The sequence below is a fragment of the Notolabrus celidotus genome, chromosome 3 (assembly GCF_009762535.1).
Source record: "Notolabrus celidotus isolate fNotCel1 chromosome 3, fNotCel1.pri, whole genome shotgun sequence".
In the NCBI taxonomy this organism is placed as follows: domain Eukaryota; kingdom Metazoa; phylum Chordata; class Actinopteri; order Labriformes; family Labridae; genus Notolabrus; species Notolabrus celidotus.
The window spans coordinates 33,545,403-33,568,937 of NC_048274.1; the positions used below are offsets into that span (position 1 = coordinate 33,545,403).

Consider the following 23,535-nt stretch of genomic DNA (forward strand, 5'->3'; position numbering starts at 1 on the left):
ATACAGAAAGAGGTAGAGAAAGAGTTTGAGTGGAGAGAGCGTGAAGAGGCTGAGTGTGACAGCACCGAATGAGAGAAGGAGGGGGAGGAGGAGGGACTGAGTGGAAGGGACAAGGGAGGGAGAAACTGAGAGAGGGGGACGGGCCGAAAAGTGAGCGAGGGAGGGAAAGTAGATGAGAGAGAGAAGGAAAGAGAGAAACTGAGGGAGTCAGGAGAAGAGAAGGGCGCTAAAGGAAAAAGGAGGACAGCTCAGCAGATCAGTTCAGTAGCATTCCTCTCACAGCTGCAGAGATTCAGGCTGGGAGGGGAAGTTTAGCTCACCCACCAGGAGGAAGAAAAAAACCCCACAAAACTGCATTCATATATTTTTTCTCTGGGTGAAGAAATCAGAAGAGTCCCTGTGGAGGGAAGAGAAGAAGAAGAAAGAGGAATCAGAGAGAGCGTCTGCAGCCTCCAAGTGTCCTGCAGGGGAAGATGGATTCAGACTCAGGAGAGCAGAGTGACGGAGACCTCTCTCCAGGTAAGACTCTAAAAGACCACGGATACAATTCAAATGTCTGTTTCTGATAGGTTGAAGAAATGTGAATACACTCTACAGTGATATTTCATGTGTCCCAAGAGGGTCAGCGAGTTCCTCCTTCCTCTTTTCTGCACATTTGCGGCACTTTCCTGACTCAACATAGACACATCTTCCATTAAACAATTTTTCCACACACTGCAGATTAAACTTCTACAGTGTAATCAAGACCAAGACGGTTCAACTGACTCCCAACTTCAAGAGTCAGTTCCTCTGGCATCTAACTGTAAAGTTGCTCATTCTTGAGATGCGTCAAAGACAAGCATGTGTGAGCTCTGATGCACGTACACTCAGATGCTGGTGACGGTCAGAGCCTCGCTGTGTGTGTGAATGAAAGCCGGCTCAGTCACCACCAGGAACAGACAAGCTCCAACACGTGCAGCCTGTTTGTTCATGAACACATCCAGCATCAACACACACAGAGACAGATCAGCCCCCACAAGTACTAAAATCTCCATCCTCTGGTATAGACTCAGTGTACTGGATGTGTGTGGTTGTATGTGTACTCGTTTCTTACATAAATTTTGCTGAGATGTTTTATGGTGTGAGAGTGGCAAAGATTTATTGCAATGACGAGGGTGAACAGTTGGACTCATGCAGAAACACTCACCCTTTAAAGTTCAGTCTCTCTCTCTCTCTCTTGAGTGTGTCAACAAGAAGTAAAACGTTCCTCTTTGCTTTGCTTTACTTGGATAAAGATTCAGATTTGTACTTTAAATGACATTGTCCCTCGTTATTCCCCATTTGGCACATGCATGGACCCTCCCTGGTTACTGTGCGCGTGCATAATGAATGGATATGCTTCCTGTTATAGGTGTCAAACGATGGAACAATATTTTCCTGGGCCTGTTGTTGCCCTAGTTGGAGATCGTCCAATGTTTGTGATGGTGGTGCTGTTTCCCTGTTCATTTGAAGTTGTATAGCCTAATATGTTAATGTTGCTCTGATGAACTCCAACCATCTGTCTGTCCATCTGGCCCATTGTCTGTCTGTCTATTGGTCCATTCGCAAAGGGAGAGGATCCTCGATGTAAGAGCCAGAAACCTTTAAACACATCCTCGGTGAAGGATGGGAGATCTGTATGATCTGATGATTTCAGGCAGACACTTTGGGAAGGTTGAGACATCAGATAGAGGTCTTGTTTCAATAATGCAATGGTAGTTCACCTCTTAACAAGGATTTACCACCATAATAACTTACACTGCACACAGTTGCTGCTGTGGAGCATGAATGACAGAGCAACCCATAAAAAAGCCTCGTCCTTACCAGTTGTGGGTGAAGGATGCAGAAGGAGAAGGGGGATAGGATTCAGAGAATGGCAAAAACACTTTGGCTCTCCTTCCTGATGTTTTATTTGAGAGACATTCTTTGCGCTGACTCCTAATTTAATCAAACAACAGAGACAGAAAACAACAGTATCCTTGTAGTTGTTGTACAAATAAGATATGATTGAAAGCCATATGCATTTACTTCTCATGAATTTTCAGTTTTGGTGCAGGAGGACTCAGTGGTACCTCTTATCTCTTTGCTGATCTTGTCCTGTACATGTATAAATTATGCTTTCTGTAGAAACATCTACTCCTGCTTTCTTTTAAAACGTATCATCCACCTTCAATCTAGTCTGTAAAAGAAGGCTGTTTTTGCAGCATGCTGTTAGTCCTGTTACCTTTTGTAAGTTATGTAGCAGCATTAGTGTTATTTCAGTCCTCGTCATAGCCAACAAAAACCTCTGAGGAGCTTTAACCAATAAGAATAAAGCTTCCTTATGCCTAAAGAATGCATCTAAGGAAGACGTTTATTCAAACACAGTGTAATTCTAATCAGATATATCTGCTCTAATGATGGAGAATAAGAATCACACTCACACAGAGGGTAATATATTGCCAGCTGTGCTTACTTCATCCTCCAGGTGCTGCTTTGGATTACGTGCCAAACTCTTCCTTATTTGTTTAATCTCATAGTTTGTTCTAAGTTTGAAGAATATGTTGCGTTTCTACTCCTTTGATTCGGACATGCTCATGGAAACAGTGAGTTGACTGGTTGATAACCAGCATCACATGACTGCTTAGTGCAATTGCTTTTGTTAGGGTTAGTGAAGCCAGACAACAAAAAGATATCCGGCGTATGCTAAACTGGCTTCCTCGTACAGGCCTCAGGTCTTACATGTGAAGACACGGTCAGTGCACCGCGCCAGTCTGCAGAGACAGAAGCTTTAGACTTTTCATTGAAGTATAAGTGACGCACAATGTTTTCCATACACTGGGCCTGAGGTGAAGATTTTTCATTTTACTGCAAATGTTCAGGCTCTCAGTAACGTACAGAGGGGATGGCCTTTGTATTATAATAGGGATTAACTCTGTCAAGCTTTTATTTTCGGCTTTAAAAGGATGTTACACATGTTGAAAAGAAAGGGTGATGTGAGCAGAACAGCAGAATGACATTTTACCAGAGTCTGACACATGCTAATAATGCACGGTGCTCAGTGTCTGTGCTGCAGTGTCGTCTCTCCTGTGAGGAAAAAAAAACAGGTATGGCTCCCTTTATAAGGTCAACTTTCTTAAAGAAACCTGTGCCAAAGTATTTTGAAAACACACGTATTTTCAGAGTGTTGCTGTACACAAACATGACCCTTATCTCTAGATGTGTGGATGGGGGATGTGTGATTGATCTGGGCTTTTAATTTGTTTAAAAAACTGAAAAACTTGAGCAGTGTAAATATTGCGGTATTTACTTTCTGGTGGCTTTGACCCCTCAGCCTTCTCCTCTGCCCTTGAGCTGTTTGTGGTTGTTGTTAGAGATAGACTGAGCGCAACGTTCCCTTAAATCCAGCCTCAGATACTCCCTTTATTATAAATTAATAACCTTTGGTTCATTCCTGAATATCTCCTGCTGCCGCACCAACTTTTCCTCGACCTATGTTGTTTTTATTCTTCAGATCTATTCTTCCCACATAGCCTCTAAAAAGCTCCAGGGATCCTCTCTGACCTCGGCCCATTTAGCCTCAGGCTATGCTGCCCTCAAGTCAAACTCATGAGGCTGAGTTTTCAAAAAGGAAAAAGCATGATGGATTGTACTGAAATTGTTTTAATCATGAGAATATTGTTGCTTAGTTACTGGAAGTACATTGACAGATGTATGACTTTGTTATTATCCTTAGAGGAAACTTTAATCTTTAATGTCTTATCATTAAATCTAGGGATGTTCTGAATCCACTTATTTGCTAGCTGTTTAAACAGAATCTGAAATCCTGACTAGCCGACTTATTTCAAGATTTAAAAAAATTAAAAATAAACAGTTAAAATTGTGAATGTCAACTTAGTTAGCAGAGGTAATGCCTTTGGTTCTCCTTGAAAAATAAAGTCCACGTGCCTTTGCTGGTTCGCTCGTTGCGGTTGAGGGGTTATGTGCCAGTTTCAACCTGACACAGCCTACCTGCAACTTTATCTCCATTTTGTAGATCACAATATTTACAAACCACGCCGCGAGATGCCATCTGTCACCTGTGCTTGTTTACATATGGTAGTATAGAATTATAGCATGATGGCAGTAGCCATTAACCATAGATACAACCCCAATTAGCGGTGGATAGCTGCATTACAGCTCAGGCATTACAATTAACAAAACATAAAGTAATTGTTTAACTGACCTGGTATTCTGGTGCATACTAGGGAGGTTGATCAAGGGTAATCATTTCATGGACTAACGAGCAGATTGATAATTACAAACAGGTGGGATTTTGCGTTTTGTTTTCACTCAAGGAACAAGAAGATCCACATGTCAGAAGTAGTATGTATTTGAGTGTGGATTTAGCCTAGTGGTTAAGTTGCCCGCCCTTATAGCGGGCGGCCTGGGCTCGATTCTAGCCTGAGGCCACCCTCCCGCATGTCATCCCCTGGCTGTCTCTACCAGTTTCCTGCTCTATCCATGTGTCCTCTTTAAATAAAGGTGTAGAAGCTAAAACATTTAACTTGCAGAGAAAAAGAGGAAGTATGTATTTATTCATGTGGCCAGATTGGGCTCCAATATCATTCGTCTGAACTATGAAAAATGTAAACTTTGAATACTTTATTGAATGGAGTTTCATAAAGCTACACACTTGATGTCTGTCCTGTAATGAAAGCTTTGCTACCTGAAACTTTTCACTGGTGCAGGAATGTTACATCACAGTTATCTGGTTACTTATTTCACAATAATAATGCAAGAAATTCACTCAAAAAAAAAACAAGCACTGCTTCAAGGTAATGTATGCATTGCAGTTGACTTTTTAGTGATAGTTCACTTGAGTCTTAAAGAGTGGAGTTGAGTAGGACAGAGAATCAATAGAACACCACAAAGTTGCCTTTCTTTGCTCCACTTTTCTGTTTACCTTTAGTTGTGTAAAAGCACAAAGTCGAGCCACAATACCCAGAGACATTTCTAAACTGAAGAAATACTGGGTAGAATTTACACAGGAAATTCATACACAAAGGCTCACATTTTTCCCATAATCACCCAGTCATGCTGTGAGCACACCACTAACCATAACAATACCTACAGACTGATTCATCCAGCAGCCCTGCCTTTCCTTACTGTGGTTGACAGAGACGGCTGAACTAAATTATGAGTGAAAGTCAGGCTGACTGTCAGCACACCTGCTCCGCTGCAGCACTGCAGGGTACATTTTACACATTGGGGCCCAACAAAGACGAGACATGTGCATTTGATTGTATTTTAAACAATCCTGGTTTGGATCATTCTGTGTAATATTAGTCTGATATTAGGTTTCAGTAATCAGCTCACTGTCTACTTTTGGCTGATTCTTCATGGCGATGCGACTCACTGCAACACCAAAACCCAATCTGCCATCTGCAGAGCTATTTCCATCTGATTGTGGCTCCTTCACATTCTCTATGGAAAGCAGACTTGTTGAAAAGAGAAGCTGTGTTGCTGTTGTAATAACAGCTGTGAGATCCATAAGGGTATGAGGCCCGTCGCTGTGGTTCAATTACAAACAAAAAACTGCAGATGTTTGATGACAAAACTGAAATTTAATCTCCCGCCAGATCATCATCTTCTGTATTCACACTAACAAACACTTCAGCTCTATTGGCCGTGTTAATCACCACTAATCCTCACTTCCACAAACACTTCAAAGATCTTTGATAAAAAAAAGGCTGCTGGATAAGGCCAGACCAGGAGCACCCGGTAATCAGAGGAGAGCCTCTGCCTCATGATTGCTATATGATTGCTATGTTGGCAGACCGACCACATGCTTTACACATGAGAGACAGGCAGAGTGTAACACTCCCATCCACGGATGTGCACACACGCTGAAAAAATGCCCGCACTCTTCTCGCTCATTCCCTTGGTCTTGTGCTCTTCTAACACATGAATCCCTGGATTTTTTTTTTTCCTCCTCCGCCTTTAATCTGGCCCACAGATGGAAAATGCACACCAGCCCTCTACACACACACACACACACACACACACACACACACACACACACACACACACACACACACACTCACACACACACACACACACACACACACACACACACACACACACACACACACACACACACATGAGACACCAGAAGCTGGTTCTGGAAAACTGTAACACGAACTTAAAAAAAAAAAAAAAGGTCAGGAGTGAAGCAGTAAGTGGAAAAGACGACTCAGGAGAAGCTTTTTTTCCCTCTAGCTGCAGCTTCAAACTAATGACTGCTGTGTGTGAGTGCGTTTCCCTTTGTATGCTCATGCATGTGCTAACACAATAATACTGTGGCATTTCATGGTGTTTGTGGGACATTTGGAGAGGGAATTGTTTCCCCACGGCTGAGCCATTACTGAAACATGGAATTAGACCACAGAGGCATTTTGACGAGGCCTCGTAGACACACGCAGGAGGAGGAGGAGGCTGCGGTTTCTCTGGAGGGCCAGTAGGAGCAAAGCAAACAGTCACTCGTGGCGCCTAGAGTGAGAGGAGAGGGCTGTCTGAGGGAGGGCAGTGTGTGTTAAGAGAAGGCTGGAGTGGCGTCAGTGGAGCACTGAGTGTGTGTACAGGTATTTAGATCTGTGAAACTGTCACGTAGGAGCAGTGACGCAGGTGGTTCTACGTTTTATTTCTTCACCTGTGTGGACGTTTTTAGGAAAGTTATCAAGTTATCAGCTTTCTATCTGTCTGGTTTCCTGTTTCAACTCGGTCCAAGTCTGATGTATTTGTGGAGGCCGCTGCTTGTCTTGCCAACTTTCTACAAATATAACATTGAATGCAGATTATATAAATTTAAAAGAGACTTTTCCTCTCCAACTTGGTTATTATAGCAGCAAAAAGTCAAAAGCAAACGAGGTTGAGTGGGAGGAAATTACACACAAAGAACTTCACACTTAACTCTGGCACATCTCAACTGAACAGAGCTGATTATAGAGTTATCAGGGTTGAGGTAGGAAAATGCACAATACCCACCTTCAGCATAACATATCACAACAACTAATGTAGCAGTAAAACTCCAATTAAGGTGCTGTTCAGAAGCGCTTAAAGCTGTTTGCTTCTGGGAGGTAGGACACAGCAGAACAGAGGTAGAAAGAGCTGCAGTTACGTTTGTGGATTTAAACGTTTCATTGGTAATAATGGCAGCACAGAGAAATTAAAATCTCTGCACACACTGTTATCCTTAAAGGCTGGGATTTAAATTAACTCGGCAGGGATTATCTTGAGAGGGTTAGGTTAAGAGAAGGAATGTAGACCCTAAGAGTCAGAAACAAATCTACAAATGTGTGTGTGTGTTTATGTGAGTGAACCACAGTTATTTCCTGGTCATTAGTTAGTGGTGGGTTGGCAGCCAAGAGAGCAGCAGCACTCAGGCTTACACTGGAGCGTGTCATGCACAGTAAGGGCCTTCAAGCCCAAAAGCTCAGCGTTGATCCAATTTTATCACTTCAATCAAAGCAAGGCAACTTGTAATTGAGACAGCTAAGGCTGTTTAAGCCCCTCCCCTATTCCTGGCTAACCATTGCTCCCCAAATATTTGGAGCTCCCTGTTATTTAATCACTGTGGGCTTCTTAAAAAGCTGTAACATCTGCTACTGCAAATTTAAACACCTCTTCATGTGTAATTAAAACAACCACATATGATACTTACCATCAGGACACCGTGTTTGCCTGTGGGAATTGTAGTAGTTTTAAGTTAGTTTTAAATGTTAAGTGTTGTATTTTCACAAGTTAAGCCAGCTCCTGTTCTCAGTCAAGTTACCTTTCTCCATCTTTTTCATCAGTATTTCATTTTAAAGTGAAATATTTTGTTCCAGATTCAAATGCATTTCATGTCCACACCAATTTAGATGTAGTACATTCATTATCTTAGCAGATATGTTGTTCGCTGGTTGGAAACAGTTTTTAAAAAAACAGACTCCTCCTCCCTGAATTCTGAACACCAGGAGCACAATTAATCTGAAAAGGGTGTGCATTGTTTGGCTCCAGTTCCTGGGTTGAACTGCAGGTCTCCCTGAAACAGAGTGAAATGGTTTGGAGTGAACTTTAATGTTTGTCTGTCAGGTTTTCTTTCAGTATTTATACGCAATGAGGAGCGACATGTAAAAGCTGACATACTGTATTAGAGAGCACTACATGTTTGTAGCACAAAATACACATCTGGGTGTTCAGTGCACTACCATTTCCCTTAGACTTTCAAATTCCAAAGGTTTTGTCTGGCCTACATGTGTCCAGATAAAGCTGTATCCTCTGGCTCCAGAAGCCTAGAAAGTCCCATTAACACCCAGTTTAAATGACATGTTTTTATGGTGGAATGAAACATGTTTACAGCCTGGTACCAACAGTCGTGTTAGTCTGATAAGCTAATTCCTTTATTCATACAGACTACACTGGGGGTGAACCTTTTTTTCAACTCACCTGCTTTGACATAAATGTACATAATGGTGTGGTCGATCACTCTGACAGTTAGGAACATTGTTTGCTGTTTGCCAGGAGGCTTAAGGCCTGCCTCAACTCCATCTCTTGGCCCTTTTCTATGTTTAAAACATTAGGTTGAGTCACCATTTTCAATATGGCATTCGCCTAGTTGGGCTTCAAAATGCCTCTCAAGGACCCAATGAGTGACTCCACAGAGACTATGTTCATGTTTTATACCATCCATGGGCCCAATGCCTACCCCTGGATGGATGTTGACAATCTGTCAGGGGTCCATACTTAATAATAGAGCCACTCCGTGCTTTATAGTAGAGGACTACACACACATTATATACACCTACCTCACCAGTAGGTCACTCAGGTCTTCTGACCAGGGCTTGCTGGTTGTCCCTCGAGCTCTTCTAAGGACAAAAGGTGACCGTGATTTTGAAGTGGTGGGACCAACATTGTGGAACGCTCTTCCTGTAAATATTCGCTCAGCCGTCTCTGTTGTCACTTTTAAAAACTCTTAAAGACACATTTATTTAAACAGGCCTTCGACTCACCTTGTACAGACTAATGTTTTAATTATGCTATTGTCTGCTTCTTTTAATGTTTTATGATTTCTTTTTTTTTTATGATTTAATTTTAAATTGAATATTTTTTCTGTGAAGCACTTTGTGATTTTATTCTATGAAATGTGCTAAACTAAATAAAATTTACTTACTTAATTTGCCTCTAGGTTGTAAGCCAAGAAAGGTCCCGAACACAGAAAAAGGTCTCTTATTGCTTCTCTATCCCTGTTTTTCACTTAACAAAAGTCTCTTTAATCCTGTTATCATACTGTTAGTGGCGGTTCTAAAGACTCACGGGAACTGTAGGTAATACTAACAATATCACTGTTTTATTATTGTTTAATTTCTCAAACATCATCATCATAAGAGAAGTTAACCCCCATGTCTAAAAGGATTATGAGATTAATGAAGGAATAAGTTTCATTTTTCATGACCCTTTATGAGAAGACCGACTGACTTATAGTAGTATACTGGAGGAGATCTTGGGCAGGGGGTCTGCTCCATTAAAAATATAACAGACTGTGCTTCTGGTGATTTGAAGCTTCATGGTGCTTCGCTTCTACGTAAACCCAGAGCGGATGAACTTGTAAACAAACCAGGAGGCCAAAGTTATGGGGAAAGCTGGCAAGGCCTGGGTGGTTGTGCACGTGAGCGTATGTGTACTTTGTGTGTGTGTGCGTGCGTGTTTGAGCCTCTTTGTAAACGATGCCACGGCATGCTGAGACTTGGCGGAGGTCTATGAGAGGAGCGACTCACCCCGGGCCGGAAAACACTCACTTCCTTGCCACTCTCTCTCAGCTCGTAGATCTGCTGAGAAATGGACAGGAGAGAAGCAGATAGACATTAAGAGACATGAGATCCATGTTAGACGGTAAAACTGCAGCAGGTTCTGGATAGCACTGCAGATGATGTAAAAGGGTATGATGGTGGGAAGATGTTTTTCATGTTGTGTGGGTCTGTGTCTGATGTAAAGAGACTTTGACAGGAGCGTCACAGTGTATGGACCCATGATTTCACCTCTCATTCTTTCACACCTCCACTTCTCTCCATCCTTCTTTCCATCTTTCATCCACGGTTCTTTTTTTGAATGGGGTGACACATCTAAAGATTTTGAGAGTGGCATGATATCTATTTTTACATATTTTGTAGATTTTCAAATTTCAGGCATTTTTCAAGCTGATATCCTCTTTTTTCTCCTCTAATGTTCCTGCTCTCTTCTATCAATCTTGACTGAATGGTGTGAAATGAAAATGTACACCCTGCCAGCCTTCTCCCCTCCCCCTCTTTCTTATACCGTCTTTACTTCTTTGTTAATAGCCTAGTTTAAAGTTTAGAGCTTTCTTTTGAATGGAAGAAGTAAGGGCGACTTTTATTCTTGGTTTGAAGCTTGATAAAGTGAAGAAAAGAAACCCCCAATATGTCAGCTAACTCTGTTTTCTATTAGGCCTCACTCTCATAGTCTGTCATTACAGTCCACACAAACACATGCACCCACACATTTGTACCCAACTGTTTTATAAATAGTCAGGTTATATAAAGTTTTTTTTTCTTTGCTCAGCTACATCTCCCACTAATCACATCATTCAAACTGCATTTTTGGTACTATCTCTCATATTTCAGTCAGTTTGTGAAGTTTCACCGTAGCTGTGTTAGATATACTTTATTTTCAGTATATTACAGAAAAGCAGCTAATGTTACTGTTAAAAAACTACAATGAAATTGGCAGAAATGATAACTAGTAGGGTAACACTTCATTATCTACATTTAAAGTGCAGTTTATTTCTTTAAACACATAACAATGAAGACGTCCACACATGGACAGGATGGCAAAGAGTCCCTCTTCCCTCTTTCAAAGCAAAACTAGCTCACGCTCACTTTAACTCTCAGTAAGCATGACATATTTAAGTTTGACATTTATTTTAGACATGAAGATTTCCCTCACAATGCTCATAGTTTGCTTTATACCCTCTGTTCACGCATTGTGTCTATGTCAGACTTTCAATGTCCTTTCAAAACAAAAGCGCATTTCAACATAACAGGAAATACGACGACTGAGGCTCAGGATAGTAAGAAATGTAGAATAAAAGCATCACAAATTAAAGTTGTATAAGGCTAAGTCTTCACTAAAGGTTCTTACTGTTATCTGAGTTCCTTACATAAACAACTTACTTGAAAAAGTTATGTTTATCACATGTCTAAATACCACTTCTTTATAACATGTTCTGAATTTGTTAGTCAGTGACATGAACTGACTTTGCTGTATACCTTGGTACAGTGCCCAAGCTTTAAATGTGTCATATAGAGACAGTTTAGAGGGTTAGGGTTATGTAAACTTGATATGATTTGAAACCTTATTGTGATGCAGAAATTTAAATTTACGTAATGTGAATTATTTCTGTTGAGTAACAGTCATTCCTCCCATTCACAACGCCCACCTGACAGGACTTGTGAGCTCATGGTCATGGCAGAGTACTTTTTTCCAGAGAAGTTCCCAAAGGAGTGAGGAAGAGAGGGGAGACAGCCTGCAGCGAGTTCCCATGCCCGCTTAACCAGCTAACAGTGGCCTGGCTCTTCACCAGCTAAACAACAGCAGACATGAGCGAACCACAGCTGGTGAAGACATTAGCTTTACAGCAGTGGAGAGGTCAAAGGGCAGGGATCTCACAGGGCCTTACAGTCCACGCTGCGTCTTAACAGGATGTCCTGGATACCACTTGTTATCCTCACAGGACCAACACTGTCTCTGGTCATCATAACGTAAAGCAAATGTGAGGAAAGTTAAGGGCAATGCTAGAGGTGGAGGTCAAGACACTGACATCCCTCCTCTCCCTCTCTCTCCCCTACTTTTCCACCCTCTTACTAGTACTTGTGACAGGCGATCAAGCCAGTAAAGCGTAAATCAATCAGACATTTCCTGCCACTGCTTCAATTTGCCTCGTCTCGGTGGTTCAGTTCTGCAAGGACACGTCCATTAAAACTAAGAGACATAGAGACAAAGACAGAGATGAGGCATGGAGCATTAAATAAAGCTGTGCAGCGGCCAAACTCAATCTGTTCCTGTGTCCCTCCTGACTCAGAGAGCCCCTTAAGTGCCTCTCTGTGGACTGTTAGTCACAGCAGAGACGCTTAGACCGGTCCCAGGATAAACACACTTAAAGGTTCAAACAAACTGTAACTCTTTATTACACTAATGTTAATATTCACCAATCTGTTAATGAGACACACTTCAAACAGCTTCATTTGCGTGATTTTTATTCATCATGCATTTGCCAGTAATGCTGATTACAAGCTTTGTTTTGCTGCATTTTGCCATAAATTCCTTCCAAGCAGAAAATATCCTTGAGTGCAGTTGAGGTAGAGTTACCGTTTTTGAACTGCTTGTTGTGTCTTTGTTTGGATTATTCTTTGCCATCCTTTCTACTCTGCAATCAACCAAGCAGGAAGATGTTAGAAGGTTTTTTTGCTGATCAAAAATTCTAATCAGTTGTGTCTAATCCACAATCAAAGTTATTAAAATGACAGTTTTTGTTTTGTATTCTGTATTACACATCACATGTTTGAAAAAAGCAGAACATCTCTTAAGCTTTCAGTACGCTTTTAGATGAGTTGTATGGTGTTTAGGAACTCCAACCATATCAGGTCATGGTGAGGTCTGAGACATGATAACCGTTGTGCATATCATGATAACATCATGTGCACAACAGGAATGAAGGTGCACATCGTTGCACATAGTCCTGCCTCCCATTCCTCACATAAGCACTGCTTGAAGTATTTTCTTAAAGAAGTAGACAGGGTGATTCAAATCCCACTTAAGTGAATCCTGGAACTGTTTCAGATGTTGTTCAACCATCCAGCAAGCACTTTGTTGGGTTTATACATGCACACATGCACTAAACAGTTTAACTGCATGTCAGGTGACCAGACTGTGAAGATAAAAATGTTAAGTTTGTGGACCTGACCTTGTTATGTTGAACATTACAGTCTTGTTTTTAAAAAAGAAAACCGATACCATACTATTTCAAATCCACCAATCAAACACATGAAGCTGTATCGTGTAATGCAGGCTTTGCACAGTTAACTTAACTTAATTAAACATAGTTTCAATGCAAAGCATGAAACTCATGGACTGCACGGAGAGTTAAAGCTTTTCCTCATTTTCAACTCTTGTTTCCGAGTGAGCTTTACATACACAATATAATCAGAATAGATATTGATATACAATAACAGCATACATCATAAGATACAATACACAAATTCTATACACTGACATAAATAACAACAAGCTGAAAACCTGCACAGCTCTGGTTTGCTTTTAGCCAGCACATAACCTTAGCTGGGAATGGATTTTATACCTGGGATTAGATTTTGTATCAAAATGTGTATTGTATTTGGTCCAGTTTTAGATCTCCAACATCGTATGTTACAGTTTCCATCCGTCATGCTCCTAGTACCTCTGTTACTCTCCTGCCTTTCTGCATATCTGCAAAGTATCAGGGCCAAGATTGTTATGTTCAATCCCATGTAGACATGTATACACATGCATGTGTCTTTCACATAAACAGTTAACATGTGTATAATTTGTTATGAGTAGAGCAGAACACAGATTCTTAAGGCTATTGATCAACCAGTATTTAACTTGTAATACAAACAAAACATTTATGACTTGGTGAAAAATAAAAACCAATTGTTGTAAAATAACTCCTCTGCTGAGCAGAACGTCTAACAGATGGAACAAACTTGTCTTATAGAGTGAAAAATCTGAAGGCATCACTGTTCCTAACCTACGTTAAACATATCTGTGGCATTTTCTGCAACATCTTCCACTTATTGGCCAAAATACACACTGATACCAATCTATCTGCCAGTCAGCAAATATTGGCAGATTAATCAGACCAACAGATTTATCATGTCAAGCACAAATCTGTTGAGTCTACTCTGGTGGCCAAACCTCAGAAGAAGGCGTTTGGATAAATTTCGCACTATCCTCTAACAAAATGATACTTCAAATGCAACTCATAGGATTACACTTTAATCTGACCGTTTAACAGCAGAGTTATTGAGCAACTTCAACAACTTTATTGTTATTTGAACATCCATATTTTCTTGCTGTCTGATGATGTTCCCTCAGTGAATTAGTGTCTGTTATCAAATGAAACCTAAGGATCAACCAGAGATAGGTGACACCTCCACAAACTGTTAACAGCACACAAAAGTACTGACAGTAAAAACCAAAAAATATTGTTTTATTGAAGTGCACCAGGAGATGCAGTGCAGAAAGAACACTCCTGTTGACACAATAAAAAGGTATCAGTATGCCCTTTACAAGTAGCGGTGGTTTGAGAGGAAGAAGTATTATCTCTCCTTTCTTTTAATACAGCAGGAGTTAGCTGTAACCTGCACATTCAAGTTTCAGCCATAGTCATTAAATGATCTTCATTTACAAAAGGGGATGAACTTAATGCTCTTTAACCCCACTTCACATGAATAAGAGTAATGAGGATATTAAAACGGAGTTATTTATTAACCCTAAAGGTCTGGATGCTGCTCCACATCTTGAGAAGCTGTTAATGGCACAGTGAATGACCCCTCTTAGCGTTGCATTGCCCTTTGGAAACTGGCTCAGTCAGATTTTATATGCCATGAATAATGCACATCAATGCACTACACTGAACTCTGTCTCTTTCCCCAAATAGAAACTATATCTCTCTCAATCTTTATTACTTTCGACTAGATACAAAAATACACAGACATGCTTTGGAACATAGCGTGAGCAGGGGAGGTGTGTTTGAGTCATTCTCCAATTAAGAGCTGTGGGAGTCAAAAATCTGCTGCACGGAGCCTCTGCAGATCCAGAGCCTCAGTGTTTTGTGTGCCTGTTTACTACTTCAGCTGATTCCTTGTGTTGGCTGGCGTCGTGAGGATTCTTAGTACACTCTGTTTACTACATGTCTGCGTGCATGTGTGGAGGTCAACAGATGAACATAAAACCTAGATATGCCTCTCCTCCAGCTCCACTACTCGAGCCCTGGTACCAGCTGGCACAAGACACTTTTCCCTGCTCCCCACTCCAGTCCACTGGCCTCTCAGGCTTGCTTAACACAAACTCTGCAGGCTATTAAAAACCCCTTTACTGTCGCTGAATGACCCACTCCATTGTTTTCCTCAAGCCCTGTAAAAGCAGCCAGAGAGGGTCTGCAGCGTTTCCTTATTGGAAACCAAAAGCACACGAAAAGGCCAAAGAAAAAAGAAGAGGAAGTCAAGCTGTCACTTCTGTTTACTTGTCCTGCACAGAGAGCATTTTCCCTGACATTTTATTAGTACTGATACATCCTTAATGCTGTGTTTGTACTTGATAAAATGGCAGCTCTGATTGGTAAAAGACTTAAAAACTCAGGACTTTTCCTGGACCTATTAAGCAGCAAAGTTGCGCACAAGCAGCAATATTCAAAGCCTGTATCTTACATATGTGTAGTAGACCTGATAATGAACAGAACTACTGTAGAAGTCAAACTTTCCAATGCACACGAGGCAAAAGGGGATTTGCACTGTTACTGCTGTTTCCCTTGTAAAAGGTAACGTCTGAAAAGGAACACGTCTGGAATATTGCAGTTTTAGCATTTACAGGGTGCAAAGAACAGTGTGGCAGTAGCTCGACTCAGAGAGGCATGTATTGGGTATTTATAAAATGGAAATAGCTTGCACATGGAAATTAAATTGTACAGCAGGGAAATTTCACAACTTGGCTACAAGGAAGCTTTTCCGAGCTCAATACACTTTTGTTTGTCACACACCACAAACACCTCTCCTCTTTCCTATCTTTCTGCATCTCTGGGTTTAGTTGTCTGTCAGCAACTTTCACTGTTTGGCTGTTTGAAGTAATAATGTCCAGAGGAAGGAGTGGCAAAAGAAAAGCAGTGGAGAGTGTAGTAAATAGATCTTTTCTCTTCTTTTCTCTTATTACCATCACACCTTCCTCCCATGCTGCCCTGGTAGAATCACTTTGTGTGAACACCTGTGTCTGTTGTGAGAGCGTTTGTGGTTAACATGTAATATGACTCTCTCAGGACCAGAATAACAAAAGGATGACCCATGCACCTGTGCAGGGAGTCTGACCGGGTTTGTCCCATGCTTAACATGTAAGCGTGTTGTCATTAGCAACCTCGGACAGGAGTACACTGGTCGAGCCTTGTGTTTCCTGTGTGTGTGTGTGTGTGTGTGTGTGTGTGTGTGTGTGTGTGTGTGTGTGTGTGTGTGTGTGTGTGTAGGTGTGTGTGTGTGTGTGTGTGTGTGTGCAGCAGTGTGGATTTTAAGCCTTCACAAGCCCTGAATGGTTCAAGCGAAAAACATCATGTAATCAGTGGCTGAACCAGAAAATGAGTCACAGCTCTCTAGGAAAGAAAAACTGTACGTTACATGGTGACAGACAGCCTTTTATTCAGTATTATTTTGGTTTCAATAACATGGCTAAACCATCACTTGTGCCTTGTGCTATGTTTTGCAATGTCAAAGCCACTGTAAAACAACCGATAAACAATTGATCACAACTTTTTTGTAGAGCTTTCTGCAGTTCTAGATTTTTTTGGACATGTTTTTGATTTTACACAGTATCAATTTGACTTTAAACCATATATATGTCAGATGTATTAGATGCAGGTTTTGGAGATTTTGTTCTGAGTGTATATGTGCAGGAGAACATCACAGTTTATCTCATTTTTTACCAAAGTGGCAGTCATCTTAATAGCGTGAACTGTTGGTGGTTATGCCCAGATCAATTCAGTCATCGCTACATAATTGATCATCACTGAAACTAAACCATTTTCTCTCTAAGTTGTGATAACAGTCTTCTGCATTCTGTTTATCTCAAAGTTGTTTATTCTACTAAAGACTCAAAGCCAAAAAAACACCACAGGCAGTCTCACACACAGTAGCGTCAGTCATGCGTGTGTTCTGCAGCGTTCCGGTTGATAATCCCTCGATTGCCTTCAGCGTTGACTCAGTAAAGGCCAGTCCAGCCTCGTCAGTGTTCGCTGCTGGTCCTGCTAATGGCCCATTCCTCTAGTTACTCTGGGACGAGACCAAAACAAATCTTTGGACTCAGTCTCACAGTCCAGCTGCTCTGCACACTGCAGAAATGTTCCTCAGATTAGGAGGTCGTTTAGACTAGTGAAGAATTTACACAAATAGCATATGTGCTGATAGGTCAGTAAACCTACATGGATTATTTTTAACAAGGCACTGAAGAGACAAGATGAACCACACGTTGAAACTAGTTAGTTTGTAACTTGTGCTGTTTCCATGATCGGTTACACAATATGGACTTCAGGTTCATCTTAAGTAGTAGAGGGTAACATCCAGACCAACAGAAATGTCGCCGCAGAAATGACGGCCCCTCTTCTGCCCCTCTTCATAACAGATTCAGTTTCTTGCACAATTCAGAATCCTGATTGTTATGACAGTATGGTACTGCTGTGCTAAAGATTGGGCATTTCTGAAATCTATAATATAGTATAGCTTCACAAGATGCTCCAGAAGGCTGCTTCTGACTACTCTTCAAATCAGTCCCTTCAAAATAACACAGAGCATTACCATAACTTTAAATTTTGACTTTTCTTTTAAAAATGTACAAATTAGTTATTTTAGAATTGTGTCTTTGTTCTCATAAATGTACAACTTAAACTTGAATTTTTTTTTCCGATAAGTGGCCCTGATACTCTGACGGAAACATCAGAGAAGCTTGCGTCAAACCTGACTTAACTGAGCTTAAAATGCACCCTGGCTCCAAACAACACTCTGTGGACATGTGTGCAGAGCTGTCAGAACACATAGCATACTCACTGATGACAAGGAAGATAAAATAGGTGTTTCATCAATGCAAATGTTAATATGCCATAATTCCTCACCCAAATGTCACTTCTGTGATATAAGTGTCTGTGACTAAAATAAATCAGTCCAGATGTACAGTTTTTGTGGCGCACCACCTTTAGCAGGGCAGGTTTGGCTGCTCTCCATGTTCCACACTGTATGTTCTGATGCAGTGCTGCAGAAACTGTTGACTCAGCACTCTAAAAACATCAGCCGGAACAAAGAGAGACTGTCTGGTCAACATCCACGACCAGAGAGCAGCGAGCACCTTACTAATCCTGATGTTAAAAGTAAACTCTACCAACTTATGTAACCGATTTGACGGGCCGATTGCTGCGGCCATGTGGGAATACAGTTTTGGTAACCTCTTCCCACTTGCTGTGCACAATATCCACTTTATTTTGTGACAACTTCACACTTGAGGAAAAGTGAGGCAGAGAAAATAATGAGTAGCCAGAAGAGAAAGTGTGAAAATAAGAGAGATATGTAACAGTTTTCTGCCCTTCTCTTTCTCCTGACAGCTTGGACTCTTTGCTAACTCAATCCAACACTATGGTTCATACATGTCACTCATCTAAGCCTTGGGGTGACAGGCCGTATGTAACAGTGCTCAGACTTTTTAAGAGTCCCAATGTGCGCACTTAAACCACCTACCCTCACTTACTGTATGTGCTAAAATCTCCTGCCAGACTCTGAATCACGCTCCTCCTCCCCCAGCACTCTGACTCACACCTACAGCAGCCTCGTGTCCATTCTTCGCAGTATTTTTTCCCCCACACACACTGACATTTTTTTGCTTACATTCTTCTCTAGTCTGAAATGTGCAAACAGACTTGAGACAGGGGTCAAGGCAAGTGAGCCGATAGCCACCTGCTGGTCCTCAGAAACAGGCTCCAGGCGGCGTGGAGGGGGGTGGCGGAAGGATAATTAGTCCACTTTTAGCTCTGACTAAAAGCAGAAAAAGATCAAATCAGTTGCTTTCATGCAGCACTCTTTACTTCCGAGTTAAACTCTTCTTTAAACACAGATGTTGGTTTATTTGCACATAGGATGAATCCTGACTGGTCACACATACACACGGTAGGATCCAAATCCTAACAGCCAGCCCAACCACTGGTCTGACAAGGCCGGCTTTATGGAGCAAGCTGTCACCTTTATCAGTGTGCCAGGGTTTCAGAAATCCATCCAGTCGGGTGTCTGAATATCAGAGGCTCCCTGCAACAAAGAGCTGCTTCAGAGAAACAGGAAATAACAGTGACAAAGAGAGCCTGTTGATGAGAGACACTATCTGCCTAAAAGAGGGCCTTGGTTATATGTCCCGGTGATGCTATTAAAAAATCATGGAAAGCACCACATTACTTTTATGAAGCCTAAGTTTGTGTTGTCACCACTGCACATGTACTTTACATTCAATGTCCTCAAGGGCAGTTTCTGAACAGCAGCCTGGGGAGGAGGGACTAGCTTGTTTTTCCTGATCTTGACTGTAAACAGTGATGGAGTAAATGCAGGCTAGTTTTCGCAGGCTTCTGTACGCTGCATGTTTGTAGTCTATTGTAGGTGACAGATTAATCTAAAGAGTCCATCCTACACGAAAGAACATATAACACTATTGTATACTTTTTTATGTACTTTTTGATACCTTCAGACTCCAGTTTATGATAAATTTATACCAATAATTATTTTAAGTTACCAGTGACTTAAATAGTTAGCTTAATTCAATCATGTTGCTGATCACTCGGAAAATAATCGTTATCACGAGTTGATTCAACACAACATAGTTTTTTTGCTGATTTTACTGAACAGAAAATCTGAATTTAAAAGTTAAACTGTGCGAGTCCACTCAGCTGTACCCTGTTACACTTCGTGGTGGGTGTTAAAGTTACAAAAGCGAAAGTTATGGAGACGGAACGATGGGATGATGTTATTTCACTGAGTTTGGGTGTATAAAAAAGTTCATAAGGAAACAGATATATTCATATTTTTTACCCAAAGCTACCACCAGCATAATAGAGAGAGAGCACTGATGTTTGAATTACATACAGAGGAAGTGAAGAGAGTGCAGCTAATGAAAACAAAACAGTGAAATGGAAAATAAGATTGTTTCAAAGTATACTTTGAAGTATTCCAGTATACTGCCAACTTCTCTCATTCACAGGTTGCATACGTTTTGTTAAGTCCTTCTAGCATCTCATAAAGATGGACATCTCTAGAGGCTAGCACAACTTGTGTATGCCTAGCTTTTTCCTGTCATGATGCATTGTGCTGTGCAAAATGACACAGAAGGATAACAATATTATGGTGCATATTATGGTGCTGTTTGTAAGAAGTTGTACTTTCTTCCACCATTGTTCCTGAACCTCAGCTCATAGTTTCGGTTTATGGATTGTAATATAAAAGCTTGTATTCTAAGTTTGTCTTCAATATGTGTATTGGCAAATGTTAGCTAATATGTTGGCCATTTTTTAGGCGCACAGCACTTCAATTCTAAAGTTAGTAGGAAATCACTGGAGCCAAAGATATTTGCCTTCATAGCTGTGAATGCCATGGTTGACTAATTACATGAAATGTCATTCAGCTTTAGAGCAACACATGAAATGTCCCTTCTGTACACACACATGAAATGCCAGATATAAGATTTTTCACACTTGTGTGCAGCTTACACCCTCTTGTGTAACAGTGTTTTAAATAACACACACACACGCACACACACACACACAAACACAGATGCACATAGCTAGACACACACAGATGATGTGATGATGGTGTGAAGTCCGCGTGGTTACATAGCTGTCTGTTTTAATAGAATTATAATGAAAACATGGCAGGTGTTCCTCCATGAATTTGGGCTGCATCTGCTGTTCTTTTGCTGGGCAATGACGCCCCCATCCTCCTCCATCTCTCTCTCTCTCTCTCTCTCTCTCTCTCTCTCTCTCTCTCTCTCTCTCTCTCTCTCTCTCTCTCTCTCTCTCTCTCTCTCTCTCTCTCTCTCTCTCTGTCTCTCTCTCAGTATGCCCAGGGACCAGGAGGAGACATCTTTCCTGAGCTTTAATCATCATAGGAGATATCTGGTGTGTAATTTGTACTCTGAGTGGCTCCTAGATAAAACCCCCTTCGGTCCTCCCACCTCCTCATATTCAGACATACAAATGTTAATCTGCTGTCGTGGCTGTAAGAGGAGGCAGGCAGCCTTTGATATTCTCCTCTATGATAGACTGTGACACCTGTGGTGGACCACTTAAAACTCAGATCAATCTGGACCACTTATATTTACAGTGCACAGAGAGACAGAGTGCACAGAGGTTCTTCTTATCGTTGAACAGCTGTTTGATGTTATCCACAGTAGATAGTCATTCCTCCCATAGCCAGCCAACCACAGCACAGGCAGCTCCAGGAAGGACACCGCCCTGCTTTGAATGTGGCTGCACCGCGTTTCATCTACTCCTCAGCTAAAGCTTGTTCAGACCATGTCCTCCATTGAGCTGCTCTTGCAACTTTTTAAGATTGTTCAACCCCCTTAAAGTACAGCCTTTTTTATAGAAACTTTTAGTCAGCAGCAATTCTGTTAATCCAAGTTTGGATTTAGCCTTTGTTCGTGCCAAAAATGAATCACGCAAAAGCAGTATTTATTAGTGCTGCTCCTTCATGTTTACTCAGATCACATTAAATACTGCTACAAATTACCTTGTTACACAACAGCTAGTTGTGTAACAAAGGCAAAAGAGTCAGTGTCTCCCTCTGAAAAACTGAGAAATCTTAACTTCAGATCTAACTCATTTTTAGCTCTCACAGTTTCTTATGCAAGGACCAAGTATTGTCAGTGAAAACTGGAGAAAGGAAGGACCCATATTTATATTAGAATGGGTCAACAAAGTTGGAAAAGCCTGTAAGTCCTGATGCAAGCCAGCTGTTACATGTAAACATACTGAAATGTAAGGGCAGTGGAAAAAGACCAAAGTAACAACCTGAACAGAGATGAACTTAAAAGTGTTCCATCTTTTTCCAATAATCCTTCCTCAGTATTTATGAAAAATACCAGAGGAAATCCATTCAATGTTTTTCAAAGGCAAAGCACTCTGCTGCCCTTCTTTTATTTACCTCATTCACCGGACTCAGACCCAATTCAACATCAAGTGAAAAAAGACTTACAGACAAGCTTCATATCATCTTTAGGACTTGTTTACCACATCATTGCAATGTACTCTTAACCTAGATTCATTTAAATGGAGATCCCTGGTTTTTGAATAGAACATTCTTCTCATTGTGCAGCTGTTTTGAGCAACAATAAAAACAGTGTACATGAACCGCCCAGCAAACATCAGACAAACTTTATGATTGGCTCTCAGACAAGGTGGAGAATTTTGCTTCAAAAGAGTAAAATATTTCCTGCAGGAATTGGTGGAGACCAAAACAAAGCCTCAAAGAAAACTAACATTTGACTTGCATTCATCAGAAAGACATAGAAAAGAGGATTGCTGACTTTTAAGAGTAACACCAAACCTTTCTCTCTCTGTCTTTCTTCCTCCAGGACAGGAGAGCTTTAACTCTCGCTCCCTGGCGCTGCAGGCCCAGAAGAAGATCCTGAGCAAGATGGCGACCATGGTGGTAGCGAACATGCTAACGGACGACACCAGCAGTGAGATCTTGGACGAGCTCTACAAGACAAGCAGGGAATTCACCAAAAGCAAGAAGGAGGCCCACAAGATCATCAAAGACGTCATCAAAATCGCCCTGAAGATCGGCATCCTGTACCGAAACCACCAGTTCAGCCCAGACGAGCTGGACACTGTTGAGCGCTTCAAGAAGAAGATGAACCAAGCGGCCATGACAGCGGTGTCGTTCTATGAGGTGGAGTACACCTTCGACAGGAATATTCTGTCAGAGCTCCTGCTGGAGTGCAGGGACCTGCTTCATGCCCTGGTCGAGCAGCACCTGACCGCACGCTCGCATGCACGCATTGATCATGTTTTCAACCATTTTGCCCACGGGGATTTCCTGGCCGATCTGTACGGGGACGGAGAGGACTACAGACTTTCTCTGAGGAAGATCTGCAACGGCATCAACAAACTGCTGGACGAAGGAACGCTTTAACCTCCCACACCTGACCTCTGTCACCTCTCGCTCTGTCTCCTCTTGCCAGTCTCTCCTGCTGCCTCCTTCTATTGCCTTTCCACTCGCTCACCCATGACTGTTCACATCCTCTACCTTCTTTGCTCTTGTCTTCCTGTTTCTTTTTCATCCAAGAAGCTAGATGTAATATCCTGCTGCTGTGGTTCAATGAGGGAATCTTTTGGACTGTCTTTCTCCTCAGTGGATCAGTGCAGCACACTGGGACAGCCTGTATCATATTGTATGCATGAAAGCATTCCAAGTCATCCTCTCTCTGTGCAAAAATGTACTGTACCAATGGCCAAAAAGCATTCGTTCGGTATATTTGGTTATGAAGATAGTAAGTGGTAGTAATCAGTCTCTCACTTGGTTTGTATGTTTGTGTGCACATTTGTTTGTATGGGATTCGCTTGAAAATGTGCAAGTTTGTATATAAGAACAGCTATGACCTGGTGTGTATTATGTATCTGTGTCAATCTTCTCTACAAGGATGTAACACTTGTCTTTTATTAAAGGTTTCTTGAAAACA

General features: G+C 41.4%; 1 protein-coding gene across 1 annotated transcript; it reads left to right on the forward strand.

The window, feature by feature from the left end:
- On the forward strand, positions 1–23,535 carry tnfaip8l3 (tumor necrosis factor, alpha-induced protein 8-like 3). Its single transcript, XM_034680380.1, has 2 exons — positions 1–519; positions 22,426–23,535. The coding sequence occupies exons 1-2, from the start codon at positions 474–476 to the stop codon at positions 22,986–22,988; spliced, it is 609 nt and encodes a 202-aa protein (XP_034536271.1). The 5' UTR covers positions 1–473; the 3' UTR covers positions 22,989–23,535.

Excerpts from the sequence above, each read along its gene's own strand:
- tnfaip8l3 (XM_034680380.1), top strand. The coding sequence starts at position 474 with ATGGATTCAGACTCAGGAGAGCAGAGTGACGGAGACCTCTCTCCAG. Across the intron at positions 520-22,425 it reads TGACGGAGACCTCTCTCCAG|GACAGGAGAGCTTTAACTCT; the intron begins GTAAGACTCTAA and ends TTCTTCCTCCAG.